Here is a 27,773-nt window from a genome sequence, read left to right as displayed (position 1 = left end):
CACAGACCTCAAGTGGTCTCCTGATGTGGTTTAAGCATTGTTGTGGACTTACAACATCCAATTTAGTTGTTTTTCTATTTAAAAAAAAGTTTGATTTGGAGAGTGAAAACCAGAAAAAACCAGGGGAAAACAAAAACCTTGAAAAACTAAACTGAGAATATGGAATTAGGCAAAAAAAAAAAAAAATCTAGGGACCTACATTACATACAGACAAGCGTAAACTCAGACACCATGGGCCAACTGCCTGTCCTTCAGTCAATATATAGCCTAACCACCAATATAAGTGGTAGGATAGGTAGGTCAATGTTATGCAGGTATTGAGCAGATAATCTGACTGATCACGTAGTAAACTAGAGTGAAGACCGGCTGTAAACTATAATGATGTACACATATTTCCGTGAGTCCGGCCCTGACTGTCTGATGGGTTTCCCCGGAGAAGGGCAGCTAAATTAACCTACCGTGGCTAAACATGGCGGGCTCCAGATAATGTCGCTGGTTGACCCCAGGAAAGGGAACGCCGTGGTCAGATAGGGCTCTATACCAGCGGCTGAGCAGGTTTCCCCTTTGGATGGACGGATAGACTGACTGCAGTAGGAGCCCGGAGATGGACCTGCTAGACGGTACACGGTGTCCCAGTCCACTCTTCAGGGGTGTCACCCCTTATGGAAAGGAGGGCTGAATCACTCGGCTCTGCTCTATACTTTTACAGGGAGAGGATTCAGAGAGTTATTGACTCTTACATGAACACAAAGGGTTATGGGACCCTTGGTTTGGACCTCACTGTCACTCATTCAGGACACATTTTGGTTACTTAGTGATTTCAAGGGCTCTTTCCCATGGTAGCGGAGCACTTGCCTCTCGTGTGTAAATCTGACTGTCAAACAGCCACGCTCTTAAATGTTTCCCCGGTGATGGTTGTTTAATACTTCTCATGGTGTTACATACACTACATGACCAAGAGTATGTGGACACGTGTTCGTCGAACATCTCATTCCAAAACCATGGGCATTAATATGGAGTTGGTCCCACCTTTGCTGCTATAACAGCACCCACTCTTCTGGGAAGGCTTTCCACTAGTCCATTATTCCTCCTCCAACAAATTTTACAGTTGGCACTATGCATTGGGGTAGGTAACGTTCTCCTGGCATCCACCATTTCCAGATTCATCCGTTGGACTCCCAGATGGTGAAATGTGATTTATCACTCCAGAGAACACATTTCCACTGCTCCAGAGTCCAACGGCGGCAAGCTTTACATCACTCCAGCCGACGCTTGGCAATGTGCATGGTGATCTTAGGTTTGTGTGCGTGCGGTTGCACAGCCATGGAACCCCATTTCATGAAGCTCCAGACGAACAGTTATTGTGCTGAAGTTGCTTCCAGAGGCAGTTTGGAACTATGTACTGAGTGTTGCAACTAAGGACAGACGATTTTTACATGCTCCGCGCTTCAGCACTCGGCAGTCCAGTTCTGTGAGCTTGTGTGGCCTACCACTTCGCGGCTAAGCCATTGTTGCTCCTAGACGTTTCCACTTCACAATAACAGCCATTACAGTTGACCGGGGCAGCTCTAGCAGGGCAGACATTTGATGAACTGAAAGTCACTGAGCTCTTCAGTACGGGCCATTCTACTGCCAATGTTGGTCTATGGAGATTGCATGGCTGTGTGCTTGATTTTGTACACCTGTCAGCAATGGTGTGGCTGAAACAGCAGAATCCACAATTTAAAGGGGTGTCCACATACTTTGGGTGAGATAGTGTATTTACAAGTAGTTTCTAAATAGAAAAGAACTGATCTGAATGTAGAACAAGGAAGAGAACTGTGGGGGGACAGTCAGAGAACCATCCTGGAGAAAGAGAATGGTTGCACATCCCATCTCACCAACACAGAATATTGCATTAAATGGTCCATAAGCCACTGAAGAAACAGAGCAAACACCATATCGCTGACAGAAATATATTAGCCATATGATCCAACCTACGGAACACCCTCATTTAATCAACTTTCTGTCATGATAGCTTTGTTTAATGACATAAAGTTAAATGATTGTCCCCATTTCCTGCCAGCACACAGAATTCTTTAAATGTATGGGTTTATAGGAAGTCTGTCCTGATGACAGGAGCCTTCCCTAAGAAAAGGAAACCGGCCAGCTTGCACCTACAGGGCGGCATCGTAAACCTATTTTTATTGGTCATGCCGGGCGCACTTTCTCATACTCACACACTGACAAATATATAGCTCTCTCCATCCAGGCACATACACATGGCCACACACACACACATTTCAAGCATTTCGCTACACCAGCAATTACATCTGCTAAATATGTATCCAATTAAATTTGATTTGACACACACGTAAATATAGAGAACGCAACGTCATGGGCACTTGCTCACACAGACACAAAAAGCGCTACACTCACAATCCCGGGGAAAAAATGTAGAAATGTAAAAAAACATTATTTTGGTTAGTTAGAATCACATAATTTATTTCCCATGTCCACTTTTAACAAAATGCTGTTCTCAAGGAGTTGCGATTTTTTGCACAACCGAGTAATGTACTTGCCAAAATGAATAAGGGTGAGGGGTTTGATTGGGAGGGAGCTAGCTGGAGAGTCAAAAATGGTACAAAAAAGTTACAATTCTAACCAATTCCACCTTATTGCCCATGTGGAAGGGTTTTGACTGGATGGGATACAGCTTTAGTCATATTTTTCGTAACGGGTTAGGAGAACTTACACAAAAGGTTAGGAGAACTTATGCAGCAGGTTAGGACTATTAACATAGCAGGTTAGGAGAATTAGGTTAATGTTAGGAAAACTTTTCTACTTTTGACGTTCATTTGGCAAAAGCAGTTTCCCTTCTAGCCATGACTATGCGGAAGGAAAAATATCAGCCTTATCCAAAACCCACCCCTGGTGCAAAACTAATTTTCCAAACATTTCTCACCGTGTCTGCCCCTACTAAACACTCCGGAAAAACATCACGTAACCCTCTGCAACTCGGTGCATCTTAAATCCTCAGTCGCCATAGCGACGGCGGTATCGAGTCAAGGCTGAGAGAAGGGTCTCTCTGTGTGTCTGTGTTTCTCATTCTGGTCGCGCTGCCGCCAGCTCAAAGACCCAACGACTGCAGTGTGACTGACAGGGAGGAAAGACAGCACAATTGAGCTGCTCACAACGGGAGAGGAGTAGGCTAATGAGTGTTGACATTTAAAACTATGAATACAGTAATGGAGAAGAATACCACACACAAACAAAAACACTATAATAGAGGTGGGCTCAGAGGCATTCCTAATTGTTGTATAGCAGTGGAATGAGTTGAGTGTGGATATGACAGGGTGGACAGAGTAGACTTGTAGTGTACAGTTATTCAATGGTGTCAGCCTTGTACCAGGCGCGGCGCTGCAACATCAGTCAACTAAGGCATCTGTGGGGGTGACAAAGTGAGTAATAGCTGCTGTATATCACAGCTTGAACGCTAATGATAACCACGCCGTGCGCTCCTTCCCTCCATCACCAGGCTGTCCATACAGCCTTCATAGGGAACTGGCATCACATGCAACTCTGATAAATGACAAAAGCCTTTTAGGCTAACATATTCTACATTTACTCCACATTCTTATCTAAATGGCCCACAACCAAACAGCTGGAGAGGAATTTGAAGCTGCAGCTGGAAACACATTCAGAAACCCACCCACACACACTCGTATGACCCATGAAGCCTCATCTCTTAATATCCTGTTAAAGATGTGGTATCACTTAATGTCCTCCTACAAGCCCTGAGTCATTGGCACCAACAGGAACAAACAAGTGGAACATATCTAATGACTAAACTGGAACATAACCGGCATTCCAGCATGGGAAGCAGAGGAGTTGTGTATCCTCCTTGTGTCTGACAGTCAGTCAGTGGGTTATTAGTCACATCATAGGTTCCCAAATCACAGGCCAAACTAGGTAGCTTCCCCAAAGGGAGGGGGGTGTCAGCAAACACCACAACCTCCTGGCTTTCTCGGTCAAAATCAATGAACAGATAGGTTAGAGGCAGGCAGAGACCTTGAGTGTAAAGTTAAAGTTCCACCTATGGAGAAAGAGAAGTGGGTGAGTCTCTCCCAGGGCTGGACACAAAGAGACCCAGTGTCCGGGGACTCAATGCACCCCGCCACTCAGGCCACCTGGGGAGGGAGAGGTCACATGACACACTGAATGAGCAAACAATCACTAACCAAAACAAAATGGATGCACTTCAGCTGGATCCCACACATCTCCCACTCTCTCTCTGAAACACACACTCAAACTCTACCACTCGAATTATAACCCAGTGGGATGGAACATGGGAAATGGATGCTGTGGGGAAAAAGGGGAATTCACAGTGCTGCCCTGGTGTACAGCTCTATGGTTAACCATCACACTGGAGTGCCTGTGGAGGAGGAGGAAGTGGGGGTGTGGGAAAAGAGAACTGCCTTATAAAAACCCACCATTACCAGCCTGTCCAAAGTAAAAAATCAGTTCTGGAATTTAACAAAAGAGGGACATGTCAAAATCAACCTCTTTCAGTGTGAAATCATAATTGTGTGACCAAACATAATAGTGCTGCTGCTGCTAACCCCTGCACCACCCTTCCCATCCACCTGGTTCTCCTAGTCCAGTGCCCTGACCCAATCCACCAGAGAGTCTGACATCTCCCTGGAAAGCCTGCCTGCCAGCCTGTCTCTAGCCCTGTTTTGGCTCCAGGACTGAGCGCTCTCATTCGCAGCATTGTTCTTCTGTAAACAAAAAGCTTCCTTTCCCCCCAACCACTCCTCCTTTCACTGCACCTTAAAAAAAGAGAGAAGAAAGATGGAAGGAAGGAAGGAGAGGGAGAGAGTTCGGATCAACAAGTGTTGGAGGTGGACCAGGTCCTAATCGGTAATCACCAATCCGCTTCCTCCTGCAGCCTAATCCATCTCCTGGTTTCCCCACTCTTGAGGACGAATATCCCTCTGCTTCCAGCCAGCCCATTAGGCGCTGGTGGGTTCTCAAATCCGGGCCTGTCTAGGCTCTCATTCCAAGAGAATGCGAGTCTTATCTGGGCTGGGGCTTCCATTGCCTCTCCACAGAGGAACAGTGACAGGACAACATGACTCACACACACATAAAAGGGTTCAATGGGAATCGAGACAGTACAATAAAGTCTTCATGGACATTCTATAGGGTAGTTGTAGACATTAAATGAGGGTAGGTTATTTATATGGCCTACGTGTTGTGTGTCATGGTATGTCTGCCATGGCTGGCTGTGCTAACATGAGCGTGCCACACGCTCCAGAAAGCCCTGCGTAGTGGGACAGTTCAGTAGGTTTGCCACTGGGCAGGACTCTCCTCTCTATGTGTGCACTCAGCTCTGCTCCGGACAAAAGTGGGTGGTTTTTTTAAAGACCTTGCCACACCACTTAACTGTAGACCTGAATGTAGCCTTGTTGGGCAGGGTGGGGGTTAGTGGGGGAGTGCAGAGTAGAATTTCATCAAACCCAACTCTTCAGAGCCGAAGTGTAGAAATGTGGTTGGGCCAAAGGACTGGTAAAAAATGTGAATTTCCATCTAAGGCAATTTTAATTTTAAAATTGTACCCCCCTTTCGTGGTATCCAATTGTAAGTAATTACTACCTTGTCTCATCGCTACAACTCCCGTACGGGCTCGGGAGAGACGAAGGTCAAAAGCCATGCGTCCTCCGAAGGACAAACCCAACCAAGCCGCACTGCTTCTTAACACAGCGCGCATCCAACCCGGAAGCCAGCCGCACCAATGTGTCGGAAGAAACACCGTGCACCTGGCGACCTTGCGTGCACTGCGCCCAGCCCGCCACAGGAGTCGCTGGTGCCCGATGAGACAAGGATATCCCTACCGGCCAAACCCTCCCTAACCCGGACGACGCTAGGCCAATTGTGCGAACGCGGCCGGCTGCAACAGAGCCTGGGCGCGAACCCAGAATCTCTGGTGGCACAGCTAGCACTGCGATGCAGTGCCCTAGACCACTGCGCCACCCGGGAGGCCCTCTAAGGCAACTTTTACATTTTAGGAAATCCACTTATGTAAATATGCTAATCTGATAAGACTTCTGCTGGGCAAATAAATGCTGATAATAAGAGTCTAGGTAGGAGCTGAGTGATCAGGGAAGAGGCTGCCAGGAAAATCTCCTAATGCCTGTAAACAGAGCTGGAACTTCCAAAGCTTTAAAATTAGATGTGGTGAAAAAAACACCACCAAGATCTCATCATCTCACCTGTCACTTCAGATCATAAGCAAAACAGAGAGCAGGCTTTTAAGAAAAAATATTTTCACTAGGCTCAAAATCATAGGAGCATTTAAATACATGCTTCATCTCCCACACTCTAGAAGTGGAGAAGTCTTCTCAACACAGGGTTCTACAGTGTGATCATTTCACTCGCATATGCACTTAAATATTTAGCTGTGAAACCAGAATTGTTTTATTTAGGCGCGCCTAGATAAATTAATGATTCTAGCTTTAATATCTCAAATATTTGTCATTGTGCTCCTAAATTTCTTTGCGTGTGTCTACATTTTCACACGCGCTCCTTATAAAAAAGGTCAGCGTAGAGCCCTGCAACAACTAGGGAATGGAGAGGAAGGTCGGAGAAAACCTGCTGTGATGTACATTACGGCCACAAAATAAATACAGCTGAATTGTATCCCTAGAACTACTATTATACACGGATGGACAGTGGAGCTGACATCATGCACATCTGTCACACAGTCACTGTAAAATGACAACGCATGTTGGAATTACAGAGGACTCAAAATGTTCCACATACAAAAAAGATAAAAAACAAACGTCAACCATCAGAGATGTGCTCCAAGAAACCTCTCAGTATCATACTTAACACACCAGTGTTGAAAAGTGACGCCAGATCTGTACATGTTCTGATGAGCTCAAACTAAGAACCTGTACAGTCAGGTGACATGATGTCTGGTTGGACTGTAGAGAATGTCTACCAGGGGGAAGGTGGCATTAATTGTTGCCAAACTGAACCATTCTCCTGATGAAGACAATGAGGGAAGCGCTATTTAAAAAATATATTTCACCTTTATTTAACTAGGCAAGTCAGATAAGAACAAATTATTATATACAATGACGGCCTACCCCGGCCAAACCCAGACGACGTTGGGCTAATTGTGTGCCACCCAATCACGGCTGGATGTAATACAGCCTGGATTCAAACCAGGGACTGTAGTGACACCTCTTGCACTGAGATGCAGTGCCTTAGACTGCTGCGCCACTCGGGAGAGACAAGAGTCACACAGAGTCGGTAAAGCAACCTTTCACTGCTAAACCTGTCTGACCATGCAAACAGATGGGCTGACGACATTCTTGGTGTGAGAACATGTCATCCATCTTACATCACCCTTTCCTCCACGAGGCCTTATGTAATTGCATAAGGAGTCCACACAAACTATTTTGAGAACCAAAAAGAAGGAACTCATCTCCATGTTTTTTGCTGTATTTTTGGTACCCCTGCGTAAGTAGGCCTACATGTGTTTTTTCCACTGTGTGATACAATGTGCCTGAGAGGAAGTCATCCAGTCGAGTAAAGTCTTCCACAGCACTGATGCTTAGTGAGGAGTCAAAACAGTGAGCACTCAGCTTCTGCCAGCTTGCACCACTGTTGGCTGGGACTGGGCAGTTTAGAGTGGCTGCATGGCTCTCTAAAGCTCTTTGGCTCCTCTGCACTTTCTGATGTAGACTCATGGAGGAGAGGCCTGGGTAGAGCTACAGAGGAGAGAGGGATATTACTAACCTGTTTAACAGACATGGAGGTCCGCCACAGCCTGGAGCAGAGAAATACTGCTGCTCCCTTCATTTTCCTCCCTGTGAGTTTGTTTCATAAAATGATTTCACAACTCTGTTTGAGAGGAGGGTTACATCATGAGCAAGCCACGATTTGGGCCATGCCAACCATCACACTGCCTCGAGTAGACTGATTCTTCTTTTCACCTGAACAGCAACGTAATACAATGAATGTGCTTTATCCCTTAACCTTGAAAGCCTATAGGTAAAGACACAACAAGAGGGTAACCTAGGCCCTATGTATCGCTAATGATTTGGGCATAATTACATGTTTTCAATGTAAAAGAGACAATGTAGTCCAAACACACACACAACATGTAGGCTAGTCACACAACATGTGTATCTGTTTATATGCATTATTGGGGGACCCAGTCATCCTTGATTGTCAACATTATGTACAGTGAACTCCAAAAGTATTGGGATAGTGACGCATTCTTTGTTGTTTTGGCTCTGTACTCCAGCACTTTGGATTTGAAATGATACAATGACTGAGGTGCAGACTGTCAGCTTTAATTTGAGTGTATTTTCATCCATATTGGGTGAACTGTTGAGAAATGACATAACTTTTTGTACACAGTCCCCATATTTTAGGGGACCAAAAGTATTCACTTGTGTAATTAAAATAGTAAAAAGATAAGTATTTGGTCCCATATTCATAGCACATGACTACATAAAGCTTGGGACTCTACACATTTGTCGGATGCATTTGCGATTTGTTTTGGTTGAGTTTCAGATTATTTTGCCGCCAATAGAATATATATAATATATATATATATATATATATATATATATATATATATATATACATATACAAATATACACAATACAAATATCATACCCAAGTCATGTTAACTAGAGGTCGACCGATTAATTGGAATGGCCGATTAATTAGGGCCGATTTCAAGTTTTCATAACAATTGGAAATCTGTATTTTTGGACAGCGACTTTGCCGATTATTTTTTTTTTTTACAACATTATTTAACTAGGCAAGTCAGTTAAGAACACATTCTTATTTTCAATGACAGCCTAGGAACGGTGGATTAATAACTACCTTGTTCAGGGGCAGAACAACAGATTTGAACTTGTCAGCTCAGGGATTCAATCTTGCAACCTTAAACTAGTCCAACGCTCTAACCACCTGCCTCACGAGGAGCCTGCCTGCCTGTTACGCGAATGCAGTAAGAAGCCAAGGTAAGTTGCTAGCTAGCATTAAACTTATCTTATAAAAAACAATCAATCAATCATAATCACTAGTTAACTACACATGGTTGATGATATTACTAGTTTATCTAGCGTGTCCTGCGTTGCATATAATCGATGCGGTGCGCATTTGCGAAAAAGGACTGTCGTTGCTCCAACATGTACCTAACCATAAACATCAATGCCTTTCTTAAAATCAATACACAGAAGTATATATTTTTAAACCTGCATATTTAGCTAAAAGAAATCCAGGTTAGCAGGCAATATTAACCAGGTGAAATTGTGTCACTTCTCTTGCATTCATTGCGTGCAGAGTCAGGGTATATGCAACAGTTTGGGCCGCCTGGCTCATTGCGAACTAATTTGCCAGAATTTTACGTAATTATGACATAACATTGAAGGTTGTGCAATGTAACAGGAATATTTAGACTTGCGGATGCCACCCGTTAGATTGAAAGAATAAACGTTTTGTTTTTTCGAGATGATAGTTTCCGGATCGTATTTAAGGCTCGTATTTCTGTGTGTTATTACAGAACCAGGGACTGTAGTGACGCCTCTTGCACTGAGATGCAGTGCCTTAGACCGCTTTGTCCGTGTGTGTGTGTGTTAACAATACTAGAATGCTTAAAGGCCGCTAAAATTAAAAATGTTGGTTATTGGTATCGGGTTTTTTGGTAAGGAAAATATTGGATATCGGTATTGGCAAATTATTGCCGCATCCCTAGTAATCATTGTATCATCCATATTAATGTAAGTGTTTAGAAACATTCTTATTTACAATAAAAGTGACTCCAAAATGACACAATACATTATTTACCATACATTTTTATTATGCACAAAATAATCTGAAACACAACCAAAACAAACAGCAAATGTTCTCCAACAAATGTGTAGAGTCACAAGCTTGATGTAGTCATTTTGTGCTATGAATATGGGACCCAAAACATACTTTTTTACCACTTTAATATAAGTTAATTTGTCCCAATACTTTCTGTCCCTTAAAATGTACAAAACGTGCTGTAATCTCTAAATGGTTCACTCGATATGGATGAAAATATCCTCAAATTAAAGCTTACAGTCTGCACTTTAACCTCACAGTCATTGTATCATTTCAAATCCAAAGTGTTGGAGTACAGAGCCAAAACAACAAAAAATGTCACTGTCCCAATACTTCTGGAGCTGTATGTGGCGCTGCCAGACATTGAGCCAGACATTGAGCTCCATGATTAAAAACCATGAGCGAATGGCATAATGTGCAGGTGTCTACCATAAACAGCTTTTACTGGGTGTTTTGAAGTGTGTAACACGTGTCTACGCACCATTGTGTCATGTCTGTCCCAGCTTTAGCACCATTGTGTCATGTCTGTCCCAGCTTTAGCAATTGAGGGACGTGGGCAGAGTTGTGCCATGCTGCTATAATGAGATCATTCCAAGTCTGGGCAGCTCTGATTAGTGTGCAGGGAGACGGGGTTAATAAGGAGGCGCGGCCAAAACTTTGAGATCTTATTTCTTGCTTTTGCTTAGAGCCACGTTTAAAACAGCCACGTTTAAAAGCTCCTTGAACTTTTTGGGGAGTGAGATGTAGTAGCCTAGTGCATTACACTTTAGTCACCTGTGGCCCCTCCCTTGATGAGTCAGACCAGGGCTGTAATTACACATCCCATCTGAATGATAATGCACATTGACACCTTGACCTCATACTCTAGACTTGACTGGCTGGAGTGTCTGCGGCCTCTGATCCAGCTAAACCACAATGAATCATCAGGCCATTGTAGCGATTGTTTTAATGGAGCGGTTCTGGATGGGGAAGGTACTTTCATAATGATTTTCCACCTAGCAAGCCACAACTTATTAAGCAGACAGTTACACAATAACTGGGTCAATCTCGCAAACAAGGCACTGAGTTAAAAAGAGCGAAATCTGACACAGTCTTTCTACAAGGATAAGGTTACCGACCACATTCTGGAGAATTCCAATAACTCTAGGACTATGGAATGAGTTGAAGGCTGTGCAATCATGTTGAGAGTAGTCCCTGTAATAACAGCGTTAACTGAGTCCTCTCAACGAGACCGTGTATGCAGCCATTTTAAAAGAAGGATACCTGGCCGTCCTTAAGACAGTCAAACAGCAAAAAATACTTGCTGAATTAAGTGTAATTCTATTTAAAAAGGAGAAGGGGCATAATGTTTGGTGACTTTCTAACTAGCCAACTACCGGACATGGCAGTCTTCAGAAATAGACATTTTAAAACAGCCATCCGCTTTGCTCACATGCAAAAATCATTTACAGGAAGCCTTGGCATATTTGTTCAACTTTATTCTGGTGTGAATATAAACACCTCGTGATCTATCTCCTCAGAGGACCAAGGGCTCAACGGCAGGCTGGGCACAGACAAATGCTTTGTGTCAGCTGTGAGTGCCTTGCAGTTTTCACACCAAGCATCCCATAACACTGGTGACTTAGAGATCCCTATCTGCTCAAGGTTAGAGAGGTATGGGTTAATCACATCAATCTAGGTTTACAGCAGAGCCCAGGAACATTCTAGGTACCCCACCACCTTTTCCTGGAAACGGAAACAAGTCTGGATATCTAGTGTAGAGGTCGACCGATTAATCAGCACAGTCGATTTCAAGTTTTCATAACAATCGGTAATCGGCCTTTTTGGATGCTAATTATGGCCGATTACATTGCAATCCATGAGGAAACTGCGTGGCAGGCTGACCACCTGTTACGTGAGTGCAGCATCAAAAGGACTTTGCGGCTGGTAAGTTGCTAGCTAGCATTAAACTTATCTTATAATCTTCACATAATCACTAGTTAACTACACATGGTTGATGATATTACTCGGTTAACTAGCTTGTCCTGCGTTGCATATAATCAATGTGGTGCCTGTTCAATTTAACATCGAATCACAGCATACTTCAACTTCGCCAAACAGGTGATGATTTAACAAAAGCCCATTTGCGAAAAATGCACAATCGTTGCAAAAATGTACCTAACCAACAGCAATTTAAAAAACTAAATAATAGAGGCCCCCCATCTTGCCGGTGTAGAGAAAAGTAACATTTTTAAGCCAATTTCCTGTAATCCCCCCCCTCCAAAATCTCCATGTAGTTGAGATAACTGCAAAAATGTTTCAAGATTATTTCATGAAATACTACATATTCTGCTAAAGAGCTGAGAGAACATTTAGCTGTATTAAAGCACATTTCCTGCAAATGTATACATTTTGCCATGGCTAATGCTGTGCTCTTTTACACAAACATAAAACAATATATACTGCTAAATTCATTGCTTTTGAAATGTTCAATTCTCCCTGACTGTTGACCTTTTATTTTGCTGATTGGTAGCTCTCAAAGATTAAATTATGAAAAAAAATGGTCAATTATCTTTTCTACATACTTTATATCTGGTTTTAGTCATTAAAGTTAATACTGAAAGTGTCTTTCCATCCCAAAAATGAACCCCCACAAAACACACACACATATATATAAACTCAGCAAAAAAAGAAAACGTCCTCTCACTGTCAACTGCGTTTATTTTCAGCAAACTTAACATGTGTAAATATTTGTATGAACTTAAGATTCAACAACTGAGACATAAACTGAACAAGTTCCACAGAGATGTGACTAACAGAAATTGAATTATGTGTCCCTGAACAAAGGGGGGTCAAAATCAAAAGTAACAGTCAATGCAACTGGTGGCCACACCAGATACTAAGTACTGCAGTACATCTCCTCCTCATGGACTGTACCAGATTTGCCAGTTCTTGCTGTGAGATGATACCCCACTCTTCCACCAAGACACCTGCAAGTTCCCGGACATTTCTGGGGGCAATGGCCCTAGCCCTCACCCTCCGATCCAACAGGTCCCAGACGTACTCAATGGGATTGAGATCCGGGCTCTTCACTGACCATGGCAGAACACTGACATTCCTGTCTTGCAGGAAATCACGCACAGAACGAGCAGTATGGTTGGTGGCATTGTCATGCTGGAGGGTCATGTCAGGATGAGACTGCAGGAAGGGTACCACATGAGGGAGGAGGATGTCTTCCCTATAACGCACAGCGTTGAGATTGCCTGCAATGACAACAAGCTCAGTCCGATGATGCTGTGACACACCGCCCCAGGACATGACAGACCCTCCACCGCCAAATCGTTCCACTCCAGAGTACAAGCCTCGGTGTAACGCTCATTCCTTCGACAATAAACACAAATCCGACCATCACCCCTGGTGAGACAAAACCGTGACTCGTCAGTGAAGAGCACCTTTTGCCAGTCCTGTCTGGTCGAGCGACGGTTTGTGCGCACAGGCAACGTTGTTGCCGGTGATGTCTGGTGAGGACCTGCCTTACAACAGGCCTACAAGCCCTCAGTCCAGCCTCTCTCAGCATATTGGGGACAGTCTGAGCACTGATGGAGGGATTGTGCATTCCTGGTGTAACTCGGGCAATTGTTGTTGCCATCCTGTACCTGTCCTGCAGGTGTGATGTTCAGATGTACCGATCCTGTGCAGGTGTGTTACATGTGGTCTGCCACTGCAAGGACGATCAGCTGTCTGTCCTGTCTCCCTGTCTTAGGCGTCTCACAGTACGGACATTGCAATTTATTGCCCTGGCCACATCTGCAGTCCTCATGCCTCCTTGCAGCATGCCTACGGCATGTTCACGCAGATGAGCAGGGACCCTGGGCAGCTTTCTTTTGGTGTTTTCCAGAGTCAGTAGAAAGGCCTCTTCAGTGTTTTAAGTTTTCATAACTGTGACCTTAATTGCCCACCGTCTGTAAGCTGTTAGTGTCTTAATGACTATTCCACAGGTGCATGTTCATTAATTGTTTATGGCTCATTGAACAAGCATGGGAAACAGTGTTTAAACCCTTTACAAAGAAGATCAGTGAAATTATTTGTTTTTTAAATGAATTCTTTGAAAGACAGTCCCGAAAAAGGGGCGTTTCTTTTTTTGCTGAGAGAGAGATATATATATATATATATCTTTTTCTCACAGGAGGTTAGTGGCACTTTAATTGGGGAGGACAGGCTTGTGGTAATGGCTGGAGCTGAATGAGTGGAATCGTATCAAACACATGGTTTCAATGTGTTTGATACGTTTCCATTTGCTCCATTCCGGCCATTAATATGAGCCATCCACCCCTCAGCAGCCTCCTGTGATATATATATATAGAGAGAGAGATTTGCCCTTGAGCAAGGCACTTACCCCTAATTTGCTCCAGAAGCCCCATATAACTATGGCTGACTCTGTAAAACAACACATTTCACTATACCTATACAACATAACGCTAGTTAGCACCAGCTCGCGGAACTACCTCGAACTTCCTTCATATTACACACAGATACGTTAAAAAAAATGTACTTCCAGAATCTCACATAATCCCTTTAAGACACTAGATATTACGACTACCCTACATTTGTCAAGGGAGTGAGACTGAACACACCCCATTTCTAAGTATCCAATACTCTTTCTGTACTATTTAACTGAAAAACAACAAGGGCATCTAAAGTGAATCATAGTGAAAAAAATACCCCAAAGTGACATTTTTCACTTCAAAAGGCAGCGAATGAGCATTGGGAGGAAAATAACAGAGTTCAGGCAGCAGTGATATGAGGAATCTGCAGACAAGCATCAGATGAATTCTCACTAGAGCTCCCCCTCACCGCTAATCCAATTCTGACCCATTAACTGGCTCTGCCATGTTAACACATCAGACCTTTGAAGGCGCCCTTTCAACCAGTCAAGTTAGCGAAAACATTCACTGTCCGCACGACACTCAGGTGGCGTCTTCCTTGGGAAGCTGACAGGTGGGCTTCTTCAGAGCGGCGGTGTGAAATGTCAGTGTGTAAATAGGAAACTGGGGTGGTCAAAATGGACAACCCCGAGGCAGAGCAGGTACGGAGAGTGTTTCCTCTGTCAGACATGCTGGCAGTAAGGTGGAGGGGCGCTTGTAAATAATGTCAGCCGCTGCCTGGAGTGCACTAATCATCCATCAGAGAGGGGCTGGCTGCAGATGTTCTGTCGACTGATACTCACGCTCAGCACCTGCTTATCATTGGATGCCCTCTGGTTTCAAAGAACATAGGCTACAGAGGCAAGACAGAGCGGAGTATAGACAGACAGGTTGGTTGATAATGTCGAAACAATGATGCACTCGCATCTAAGAGGCAAAAGGCTGTGTATTGATTTTGAGCGGTCAGATGGCAGCTTCTAGTCATTGCTGTAGCTCTGTGGGGAATCATAGGTGGCTGTTTTAGCTAGTTGTCTTGACTTGTGTTACGGCTATGCCAACATGGCTAAAATTCACTAGCTAGCTAATCTACAACTGCAATGATGCATTTGAGAGACACCACTCCTTATTGGGCAAATGTATTTATGTTTTCAATAAACATTAAGCTGAAATATGGTTTACATGTTGCCAATAATCCTTTGTTTGTACGCCAATGCCATCTGTGCTGCCCCAAAGTTGTGCATGCATCAGTTCTGTTGGTCAACAAACCACCTGTCTATAGGAAGGGGAATGTGAGGTGGTCTGTGCATTTTGTTTCTAAATGAGACAAGGAAACTATAATCCATTAACCCAAGTTGAATGGAATGTATTGAGTCAGTGAGATAAGCACACAAACACACACTGAATTTGGGAAAACAATCCACCACTGAAGATAATAAAGTTCTGTCTGATGGACCACCCTATACTCGGCCTAGCTGGGAGCACCACTCTCCTAAGATCCACCACTGACTGATTGCTTAAACTCAATGCACTAAAGAGGACAGCCCTCATAATCCACCCAGCAATCTGAGCAAAACATGAGGACCAACCGACAGTCCTGCAATTCTTCACTTTATTATTACTATGAACCTCAAAGGGAGTTTCTCCTGTCTGCTCCCCACCTGTCATGGGTGACATTTGGACAAGTGTTAGTCTGTAAAGAGCTTCCTCTCCGATGCTGCCCACTCCGCCTCTACATCTGGCCTCGGCTCCGTTGCTGGCAGCGGTTTGGGAGTGTGACCGCAGAAGCCTGCGTCCTCGTTGAAGAGCAGCTGAACCAACAGGAAAGCCAACCCCAGTCAATTTATTTATGGAAAAATTGCAATTATTGTAGGGCCCTCAGCGGGGGAAGAAAAACATTTATAAATGACGCGCAATAATTGCTATTGTTTTATTTTCCTTCTCTTTAAGCAAAATGTGGAACTGTTCTGCAGTTCTGTAATGGAGCAACAAAGTCAACAGTTCCCCACATGTACCTAATCATTGTGTATTTACGATGTATCCCATCTGAACACCCAGATGACCAAAATCACTTCCATACAGGCACTCTGTAAAACAGCTGAGCCACATGAACGCACCAGACAGACTCGGCACACATTAAGAACTCTGGATCATTAAGTCCTGTGCCTCTGTAGCACCATCTGTGCCCAGCTGCAAGTTTCCCCCCACTACCTAACATGTTAACCCAATCGGTAGACTAAGGACTACAGAGAATGGATCCTTCAATCAGATTTGTACAGCGAGAGAATGTTTAGTCTCGTAACCTATTGATTTAAATGAGACAAGTGCATCTGTGTTCATTCAACAGCCCATTTTATAAGATCCCAGCGAGGTAGCTAGCAACTATAAATCGACTAAATAAAATGTAGACATTTCAATAGGTAAACCTGACAGAGCTGCAGCTTTGTTCAATGCTGTCCTCAATAGTAGCTGGTTCCCAGTCAAAAGAAAGATCCAAAACCACTGACTGAGTCAGAGAGAAACCCAGCACCACACGACAGCTCTCTCTCTCACTGAGGGTGGGGGTGACACGCGCTTAGGACTGGGAGGGGAGCAGTTTAGTCGGAAAGAACAGGACTGAGTGACTCACAGAAAGAAAGGGGGGGGGGTGCTTTTGTGGATAATGCTAGACAATCCCATAGTCAATTCTTCCCTCTTTCCTGTACATGGCAAAACCCAGAAGAGTAATATGCATGCTAAACAAAGAGTTGAATCAACTAACAAAGGGTCAGCCAATGAAACTAAGAACAGATGGCCCTTAAATATTGTATAACCTCTCTCTTAATCAATGTCTGTGCTGTTCAAATCTGTTGGTGGGTGAGGCGAATTCAGCTCTCGGCTACAAAACAGCTGGGGATCAGAGGCCTCAGTGTTAAAATGGAGGGATCACTTCTCCCTTCCACAGTTTTTGTTCAAATTACTTTATGGGAAACAGATAAGTTAGCATGTGCTGTGTCCTGACAAATTTATGGCTGTTTGGAATGGATACCATTTGGTCATGAACCATGTTTGAGTAATACAATTTAGAGCTGATCAGATAATGTGCTCCGCATTGAGCCATATTTTAACGCTGTAATTTATTACTTACCGGATCATGTATTGTGCCATTAACCATGTTTGTGTGACATAATTTAAGAATGATCAGCTGTAGAGCATAATGGAAACCTGTCTTGTGTATTCAAGGGGCAATTCTCACCACAAGTGTTAGTTTTAGCGGATTGCTTGCCATATTTTTCCAGTTTAAAAGCTGGCAACCGTCTGCAACATCTGGTTCAAATGGATGGGGGTATGTCAGCAAGGAGAAGCTCAGAGGAACGCAAACAGCGACAAGACTGCTCACATGTAACAACTCATCATTCAAGATTTACCCAATAACAAACTCATCAACAGCAATGTGTCAAAGTCAACTACATCTATTAAGCTGCTATGATCAATTCACGACTCATGCGCAGACCTTCATTACTTATACAAACTCACCGATCAGTAAGTAAACACATTAGATTTTCATCTTATGCCCAAATAGTGATTATTTAGTTTACACCTTTCTCCATCTGTCAAATATTGTGTAGAATAAGCTATGAAGGAAAAATATTGGTGTGTTGGTGAAGGTACAGCCAACTAGCGCAAAAATATTGCGATATTGTCCAAACGATAGTCAAAAATAAAATCCCAATATGTAACTATCGATTAGAGGTCGACTGATTAATTGGGGCCGATTTCAAGTTATAACAAATCGGTAATCTGCAGTTTTTAACACCGATTACATTGCACTCCACAAGGAGACTGCGAGGCAGGCTGACCACCTGTTACGCAAGTTCAGCAAGGAGTCACGGTAAGTTGCTAGCTAGCATTAAACTTATCTTTAAAAAAATAAAAAATCTTAACATAATCACTAGTTAACCTACTAATAGCGTCAACCATGTGTAGTTATCTTGCTGTCCTGCGTTGCATATCATCAATACGGTGCCTTGTTAATTTATCATCGAATCACAGCCTACTTCGCCAAACGGGTGATGATTTAACAAGCGCATTCGCAAATTTAAAAAAAAATTAAAATAAAAGTTGTTGCACCAGTCTACCTAACCATAAACAGCAATGCCTTTAAAAAATCAAAACACAAGTACATTTTTTAACCTGCATATTTAGTTAATATTGCCTGCTAACAGGAATTTATTTTAACTAGGGAAATTGTGTCACTTCTCTTGCGTTCTGTGCAAGTCGAGTCAGGGTATATGTAGCAGTTTGGGCTGCCTGGCTCGTTGCGTACTGTGTGAAGACCATTTCTTCCTAACAAAGACTAATTAATTTGCCAGAATTCTACATCACATAACACTGAAGGTCGGGCAATGTAACAGCAATATTTAGACTTAGGGTTGCCGCCCGTTCGATAAAATATGGAACTGTTCTGTATTTCACTGAAAGAATAAACGTTTTGTTTTCTAAATGATAGGTCATTAATATGGTCAAAGCTGGAAACTAAGGCTTGTATGTGTGTTTATTGTAAGACTATGATTTGATATTTGATAGCGCAGTCTGACTGAGCAGCAGCAGGCTCGTAAGCATTCATTCAAACAGCACTTTCCTGCGTTTGCCAGCAGCTCTTCACTGTGCTTCAAGCATTGCGCTGTTAATGAATTCAAGCCTATCAACTCCCAAGATTAGGATGGCATTACTAATGTGCCTATAAGGACATCCAATAGTCGGGGCCTCCCGAGTGGCGCAGTGGTCTAAGGCACTGTATTGCAGTGCTAGCTGTGCCACTAGAGATTCTGCGTTTGAATCAAGCCTCTGTCGCAGCCGGCCGCGACCGGGGAGGCGGTGCACAATTAACCCAGTATCGTCCGGGTTAGGGAGGGTTTGACCTGCAGAGATATCCTTGTCTCATCACGCACTAGCACCTCCTGTGACGGGCCAGGTGCAGTGAACGCTGTTTCCCCTGAGACATTGGAGCGGCTGGCTTCCGGGTTGGATGGGCGTTGTGTCAAGAAGCAGTGCGGCTTGGTTGGGTTGTGGGGACGCATGGCTCTCGACCTTCGCCTCTCCCGAGCCCGTACGGGAGTTGCAGGAACGAGACAAGACTAACTACTACCAATTGGATACCACGAAATTTGATTTTTTTTCCTCCCAAAAGGTATATGAAATACAAATGGTAGAGAAATAGTCCTATAACTACAACCTAAAACTTCTTACGTGGGAATATTGAAGACTCATGTTAAAAGGAACCACCAGCTTTCATATGTTCTCATGTTCTGAGCAAGGAACTTAAACGTTAGCTTTCTTACATATTGCACTTTTACTTCTCCAACACTTTGAACATGTTTCATTATTTATTTGAGACTAAATGTATTTTATGTATTAAGTTGTGTTCATTCAGTATTGTTGTAATTGTCATTACAAATATATAAATAAAAATCAGTCGGTTTTTTTGGTCCTCCAATAAATCGGCATCGGTCGACCTCTATCGACCCCCCCCACATCACTAATGGGTAGTCCAGTAGAGGACATACCACCACGGCGTTGACTCCCTAAACGTCCTTCCCTGCCCAGAGCAAGTCCGGCTGTGGAGGAGCATATGGATAACACTGTGCAATTTTACATAGAATTAGGCTAAAAGAAACCTTCCCTGGGGAGAAGATGGCAGAACGGGATAAACACTTCAGTTCAACTGACATGTGGAAGACAGGCAGAAAAGCAAATATGAAACAGTAGTTAAGTGAGCAAATACGTGTAAAGTCAGGAAAAGGAGGTCCATGTGATCGTACTCTCCTTGTTTGACAGTGAATTCACATTCTTACCATTTCTCCAGGACACCAATGCAGTCAATCTCGAAGTGGAACGAGACTAATTCACAGTGGGCAATTTACAAAGTTCATGTAAAAAAAGACAAACGGTTTCACTTGACCACCACGTAGTTCTGACAAACACCAAAATCTGTCTTAAGTTCAGGCTATTACGTTGGAAACGTAATTTCAATGGGGCTATCTAGTTAAAACCTGGTTACCCCACCAGTAGAAATTGTGCCGAAAAGTTCACATTTGGACAAATTGACAGAACTCTGTGCTTTACTTTCAATGCTTAAAGCTGCATTTACAAATCAGCCCAACTGATCTTCTCCACTAATTGGTCTTTTGAACAATCAGATTTTGCCACAAATTGGGCAAAAGATACAAATTGGGCTTCCTGTGTAAATGCAGCCTCTGTAGCACAGCTGATTTAAGCAGCTCTTTTCACCATCAGGCAGATCTCTCACTTCAGTCCAGAGACCCCTGCTCCACACTAATTTCTATTAGAAACAGCACTAGCTTAAATATTTTAATTTGGCTCTTCCTGGTGAATGGAAAGGCCTGGAATTTGACTCAGCCCTGATTCTGGAAGATCATCAAACACCACTGCTGTCACCCCCCCTCTCCCAGTCAAAACAATATCTCATGTAAACGTTCCACTGGGTGTTGAAATGGTACAAATCAAAGAGTGACCCAGAGAGTACATTGAAGCGCTGTTTGCATCATAGCCACAGTATTCTGGGGGGGATTGATCCCCACTTTGCAGTACGATGTGGACTGTCTGGGAGATATGCTGCGTTTACACTGACAGCCCAATTCCAATCTTTTACCCCTCACCAATAATTGTGGATAAGATCAGAATTGGTCTGCCCGTGTAAAGGCAGCCATAGTCTCGCCATCTAGTTTAGTCGCCATCTAGATAATGCTTCAATTTTTTACATTGTGTAGTAGCTATGGCATTGTTTTATTAGCTAGATTAATATCACGACAAATAGTCACTTATGGCAATTAGAGAATGTTAGTTAACCACATTAACATTCAAGTATATGCATAGTTTGAAATGAAACCGGGTACTCTATACTGTGTTCTTACACTAAATAGTGGATGTAATTTGAATCTTGCGCACACCAAATATTGTTGAACAAGCTTGATTAAACTAACGTTATTTAGTTAGCTACTAACAGTAATCCCAGGCGGGTTACTTTTGTTTTGCCTGTGCTAAAGTTAGCTGGTTAGACACCAATCTAACGTTAAGCTAGCTAACTAATTTGGCACGCGTTAAATTTCTGAAACGTTCAATTAATAAAGCTAGCTACTGTGTCGTTTAGCTTAGTTTGTTGAATTTGCTACATACATAACGTACCCTACTCGAAATATTGAAGTGCGCCTAAACTTTTAGACCACATCAAGCACACTTTCGAACACACGTTTGTCCTGCAAACTAACGTCGTTAGCTGGGCTAGCGACACAAACTAGCTACAGTAGCCACATTTGCGTAGGGACAACATTCAACATTGTGTCTCTTACCTGTTAAACGCAGTTTAACCGGACCATTTCGCCGAACTCCTTGGTTAGACATCTTGCTTCCAGCTTAATATTTTAGACTAACCAGTTTCAGACCGAAGTAACAATAACGGAGTGAAGGCATTGTTGCCCGGATGTAGACAGAACTGCTGCCATCATGATCACACACTGTCGCGCACATACAACCAATTACTGGCTAGGATGCCGCAGAGTGTATTTGATTGACCAAATACTCTTGCAAATCGGGGTTCTGGCCGACTAATTACTTTGAGTAAGCAAGCGACCCGAGTTCACTCTTCAGCTTCGGAACGATTGGAATTCAGTCCGCCTCCCAACCAGATGAGAGTTGAACTGTTGAGCTCGTACACCCTTCAGTGCAGAGCCCACTTCAGGGAGGCTAGTAAGTAAATGACCAATGACGACATGGGGATGGAAACATCTGCCTGTACGGTTTGGCTTAAAACTGAAATATTCTGATGCTACAATGCTAATGACGGAGAAAATACAACTTTGTCAGACAAGTGACATTTCGGATCGCTAGTGTAATTAAAGTTAAAAATAACGTCTGACAGTCCAGATACCGTTGCAAAAACAGTGTTTCTTTGCATATAGTTTGCAGGAAGAGGGTGGAAGCTATAAAGATTAATATTCAATTGGAAGTGAATGCATTGCCATTCCACCCAAACAAATTACAGCAGTTGGAATTTATTTTAAGAAATTTATTTACAGACATTTATAAAACATATGTACATTTCAGACAGGATAGAAGTCCATTATTACAGAGGACAAACAGTGGCCATACACAGTAGAGATGAAAGGAAAAGTGGTATTTAGAAGTTGAAAGTGCTTTGGTTCTCACTGATCTGGAATGCATAGCCATCGGTTGTCAATTCTGGAGCAACACATTGGTCTTCCTCTTCCTAGAAAACAGAACGTGCAAGAAATTGAGGCAAAGGAAACAAATAAAATCTAATAGGACAGGTTCAATTAGTCACCATTACACAACAATGCTCACCTCGCCAGAGAAATATTTCTCAATCAGGCTGAGAGAGGCCTTGTAGACTAGCTCATTCTCATGGGACTGCAGAGCTTCAATCTTGTCTAGCCCACCGCATTCCTCGATCATCATGCACAGCTTGTCTGCTTCACCAATCTTATCTCCAGCCTGATGGACAAAACAAGTTAAGAATAAGTCACCCGAATCTTGCAGTTACAGGGTACAAATGCCTACATCAATACTGTAATAAGATTAATTCTTGGAGAGAAGGTCCCCTTACCAGGAAAATATTGGTGATGGCATCCAAGATGACCAGGATGGTTTTGCTGTCCTTTGTTGAGAGTAGATGCAACAGAGGCTCTAGCACATTAGCTTGAACAAGATGCACAACCTGTTCAACTGTGCCCCCACTGGTAAAGTTAGTTATTGCCCAAACTGCCTCTTTCTGAGTCTTGTAGTCCCCCTGTATGGAAAGACAAATTATTTTTTTTTAAATATCCCACCATTCCTAGTTATGAAAAAGAAAATACAAATCCAATCATAAGAGATTACTACAGAAAACAAGCCTACATACCTTACGTAGGACATCTACCATGAGAGGGACCAGGCCAGCATTGATGACATCCTGGATCTGAGAGTCTCTCCCTGCAGTGATATTGGACAGGGTCCAGGAGGCCTCCTTCTGGATGTTACTCTTGTGATGGCGCAGTAGGCCAGGGAACATGGAGAGGGCCCCAGCGTTCAGCACGGCCTGAGTCTGCTCATCCGTGCCAGTCACCATGTTTCCAATTACACGCAGAGAAGGAGTCTGAAGGAGACAGGTCAAAGACAGTGGGCACTTGGGTTTAAAAAAATAAAAATTAACACATGGTGACAACTTAATAATTTTACATGACAGTCCACCACCTCTAGAGGATAACTAGACACATACCACAACAGAGATCTCCCCAGAGCCAAGCAGCTGCACCAGGCGGGAGATCAGGCCAGTCTGAACCACCACCATCTCGATGCGATCGTTGGGCCCATCGGTCAGATAGGACAATGCCCAGCAGGTGTCTGCCAGCACCTCCTTATCATCATGGTGCAGCAGACGCACCAGAGTGGGAATGATCTGCTGCACGGCTGCCAGAGGGGGAGAGGGGTGCTTGTTGCGGCACAGGTTTGACACCGTCCAGGTGATGTTCCTCAGGTAGCCAGACTGCAGAGAAATAAGACAAAAATATTTTAGAGGTGTTCATTCATTGAGTTACAGCACCTCCTAGTGGCCAGTGAGGAAAGTAATGTGGGGTCAAGGAGTTATCAAAAAACAAGACTAATACTTTGTATCGTGTCATGAACAAGTCAAGTGATTGTCCATTACTTATGAATGGTTGCCAAGGGTCACCACATTAAGAGTACTAGGCACTAAGAATACTTACAGAGAACAAAGAGAGCTCAGGGACAGCGAGCAGACTAAGCAGGGGTGCCACAGCTCCATGCTTGATGACCTTGTCTCTGTAGACCGACCCATCACCTGACAGAATAAAGCAAGGTTAGGGGTGGGAGATACTCTGGCAAATTAGGGTTCTATACACTGATGAGATACTGTAACAAGAGGAATGCGTTACCTGCAATGTTACCCAAAGCCCATACAGCCTGCTCGCTGATGTGGGGGTGGGGGGATATGACAAGCCTGATGAAAGCTGGGATGGCTCCGCCCTCCACAACAGCACTGGTCTGGTCAGATGTTCCAGATGCAATGTTGGTTAGAGCCCAGGCAGCCTCAAACTGGATAGGGGGTGACTCCAAACCCAAGAATGCAACTAACTTAGGAATCAGCCCAGCACTGATGATGTGGTCAATGGGAGGATGTCTCTCACGGGATAGCAACTTCCTATAATGAGAACAATTGAAAAAGCAACATCATGATTATGGTAGCCAACACTTAAAATAAAAACACTGCCAAATATACAGCATTTCCCAGAGAGTTTTACATCAATCACTTTACCTTGCAGCTTGAGTGGCATTGAGCTGGACATCAAGGTTGTTACTGTTCACACCAACAAGAATCTCCTCCACAGACCACTGTCGAGTGGCCTGTAATTTAAGACAACAGGTTGTTTCCATTGGAATTATTTTCCTAGGCAAGTCAGTTAAGAACAAATTCTTATTATACGGCCTACCCCGGCCAAACCCTCCCCTAACCCGGATGACGCTGGCCCAATTGTGCGCCACTGGAATGATTGTGCATTGTATAAACAGACAGGCCTAACAAACTCACCTGACAGTTTTGGCTTTTCTCTTGAAGTGGGGAAGTTGCCTCGACCAAAGTGTTCACATTTCTTCTTTTGAAAATCTGATCGTCCTTCTTTGCCTTGCGAAGTTCGACGTTGACTTCTACTCTCCTGCGTCTAAGCTCCTGCAAAGTGATCAACAACCACCATTGACTATGCCTAGCCAGATTCATTTAGCTCGCAAGCCATGAACACATTTGAAATGAAACATTGAAAAAAAAAAAAAGTGCCATGCATACATGTCACTTACATTCGCATCTTTTCCCTTATTCTTGAACTTCTCCATACGGACACCGTTCTCGTTGCCAGCAGACATTTTTGGGCAAATTGACAAAATGTTCGAAGTCGTTTGATAAAGTAATCTTTTTTTGAGCACCTAAACGAAATGCAACAATTAACTTCATAATACGAATTGCTAGCTAGGATCCAATAACACGTGTTTGGCTTTTCTAGAAAGTTACATCGGTCACAAGTGACCAGGAAGAGTGGCGAGCAAACCCCATCAACAAATTAAAGCAGTAACATATCAACAAAATAAAGCAGTACATCGAATATTTAGCAACCACTACAAAATATGAGCCCTTGACAAGCACTTACCCGGTCCTTCTACAGAAATTCTGGCTAATGCATAGAACATTTGTACAGACCTTTAAATTCCTGTCACAAAGCTCCCTGATTGGTTAGTTCGATTAAAAGCATCACCCTATTGGACTGTTTTGAAAAATCATAGGGCGCTCTGGAAGTGTTGTCAGTAGAGACCTATCGCGAGATTTCAGTACTCTCATGCCCTCATAATACAATTTGTATCGTATCAGTATCATATCAGAAACAATTTTTCCAAACAAGTTCATGTTGGAACAGTTGCTTTTGTATTATTAAATATAACTGTTCAAAATGTGTTTTGTGCTTCGGTCTGTGTGTGGAAAACAATATCTAAATCTGATGCAATTCAAGGAGTGGTTTCAAACAGCCCAGAAAATCTTAAAATCAGAGAACACAGACAACTAAAATCTGTTAAAATATATGGATAGACATTACACGGACTATTTTGTATCATGACCAATAATCAACATCAACCTCTGAATATAGTATTTACATGTGCTTCCATATATGCATACAATCCAGACATGAATGCCTGGAACTGGGGATAAAGGGTCACTGGACTCCCATCTGGTCATATGAGTCCTATTAATGGAAATTCAAATTATATAGATGCAGCTAGTTGATGAGATCATAAGGTCTTACCCAAGACCCTGGTTTGATTCCAGGCTGTATCACAACCGGCCGTGATTGGGAGTCCCATAGGGCATTGGCCCAGCATCATCCAGGTTAAGATTTGGCCGGGGTAGGCTGTCATTGTAAATAAGAATTTGTTCTTAACTGACTTGCCTCGTTATATAAAGGTTGAATAAAACATTTAAACATCTAAAACCGATTAAATATAGTTTTTATTTCTCATCAATCTACTCACAATACCACATAATGACAAAGCAAAACAGGTTTTTAGAAATGTTTGCATATTTATTACAAATAAAAAAACAGAAATACCTTATTTACATAAGTATTCAGACCCAAACCAAGCCATGAGGTCAAATGAATTGTCTGTAGAGCTCTGAGACAGGATTGTGTCGAGGCACAGACCTGGGGAAGGGTACCAAAAAATCTCTGCAGCTTTGAAGGTCCACAAGAACAGTGGCCTCCATCATTCTTAAATGGAAGAAGTTTGGAACCACCAAGACTCTTCCTAGAGCTGGCTGCCCGGCCAAACGGAGCAATTGGAGGAGAAGGGCCTTGGTCACGGAGGTGACCAAGAACCCGATGATCACTCTGACAGAGCTCCAGAATTGCTTTTTGGAGATGGGAGAACCTTCCAGAAGGACAACCATATCTGCAGCACTCCTCCAACTGCTCTTAAACGCTAGTAAAACCAAATGCATGCTTTTCAACCGTTCGCTGCCTGCACCCGCACGCCACTCTGGATGGTTCCGACCTAGAATATGTGGACATCTAGAAGTACCTAGGTGTCTGGCTAGACTGTAAACTCTCCTTCCAGACTCATATCAAACATCTCCAATCTAAAATCAAATCTAGATTCGGCTTTCTATTCCGCAACAAAGCCTCCTTCACTCACGCCGCCAAACTTACCCTTGTAAAACTGACTATCCTACCGATCCTCGACTTCGGCGATGTCATCTACAAAATAGCTTCCAATACTCTACTCAGCAAACTGGATGCAGTTTATCACAGTGCCATCGGTTTTGTTACTTATACCACCCACCACTGCGACCTGTATGCTCTAGTCGGCTGGCCCTCGCTACATATTCGTCGCCAGACCCACTGGCTCCAGGTCACCTACAAGTCCATGCTAGGTAAAGCTCTGCCTTATCTCAGTTCACTGGTCACGATGGCATGCGTGATGAGGTGTACCTCATTGATCATCCCTAAAGCCAACACCCCATTTGGCCACCTTTCCTTCCAGTTCTCTGCTGCCTGTGACTGAACGAATTGCAAAAATCGCTGAAGTTGGAGACTTTTATCTCCCTCACCAGCTTCAAACATCTGCTATCTGAGCAGCTAACCGATCGCTGCAGCTGTACATAGTCCATCGGTAAATAGCCCACCCAATTTACCTACCTCATCCCAATACTGTTTTTATTTATTTACTTTTCTGCTCTTTTGCACACCAGTATCTCTACCTGCACATGACCATCTGATCATTTATCACTCCAATGTTAATCTGCAAAAATTGTAATTATTCGCCTACCTCCTCATGCCTTTTGCACACAATGTATATAGACTCTTTTTTTCTACTGTGTTATTGACTTGTTTATTGTTTACTCCATGTGTAACTCTGTGTGTTGTCTGTTCACACTGCTATGCT

At 43.2% G+C, this 27,773-nt stretch overlaps 2 protein-coding genes across 3 annotated transcripts in view; both read right to left on the bottom strand.

The window, feature by feature from the left end:
* LOC112258871 (E3 ubiquitin-protein ligase SMURF2) overlaps nt 1–21,982 on the bottom strand; it is a 64,263-nt gene extending 42,281 nt beyond the window's left edge. For both annotated transcript variants that reach the window (XM_024433505.2, XM_024433507.2), the window contains exon 1: nt 21,626–21,982. In XM_024433505.2, coding sequence (XP_024289273.2) covers nt 21,626–21,677 — 52 coding nt within the window. In that variant the 5' untranslated portion in view covers nt 21,678–21,982. The remainder of the gene's footprint in view (nt 1–21,625) is intronic.
* Nucleotides 21,983–22,311: 329 nt separating this feature from the next.
* LOC112258870 (importin subunit alpha-1) lies at nt 22,312–25,598 on the bottom strand. Its single transcript, XM_024433503.2, has 11 exons — nt 25,490–25,598; nt 25,143–25,268; nt 24,880–25,017; nt 24,607–24,695; nt 24,227–24,492; nt 24,038–24,132; nt 23,551–23,817; nt 23,194–23,427; nt 22,900–23,082; nt 22,638–22,787; nt 22,312–22,542 (listed from the first exon to the last, which is right to left on the bottom strand). The coding sequence occupies exons 2-11, from the start codon at nt 25,206–25,208 to the stop codon at nt 22,453–22,455; spliced, it is 1,578 nt and encodes a 525-aa protein (XP_024289271.1). The 5' UTR covers nt 25,209–25,268; nt 25,490–25,598; the 3' UTR covers nt 22,312–22,452.
* Nucleotides 25,599–27,773: the final 2,175 nt, after the last annotated feature.

Source organism: Oncorhynchus tshawytscha, linkage group LG09 (assembly GCF_018296145.1).
Source record: "Oncorhynchus tshawytscha isolate Ot180627B linkage group LG09, Otsh_v2.0, whole genome shotgun sequence".
In the NCBI taxonomy this organism is placed as follows: Eukaryota; Metazoa; Chordata; class Actinopteri; order Salmoniformes; family Salmonidae; genus Oncorhynchus; species Oncorhynchus tshawytscha.
The sequence above is the reverse complement of the archived record's forward strand: the minus strand, read 5'-3'. Positions and strand labels throughout refer to the sequence as shown.

Coding starts and splice junctions, on each gene's coding strand:
- LOC112258870 (XM_024433503.2), bottom strand. CDS start 25,208: ATGTCTGCTGGCAACGAGAACGGTGTCCGTATGGAGAAGTTCAAGAAT. Junction 24,696..24,879: donor AGAAAAGCCAAAACTGTCAG/GTGAGTTTGTTA, acceptor CTTAAATTACAG/GCCACTCGACAGTGGTCTGT. Junction 22,543..22,637: donor AGAAATATTTCTCTGGCGAG/GTGAGCATTGTT, acceptor TCTGTTTTCTAG/GAAGAGGAAGACCAATGTGT.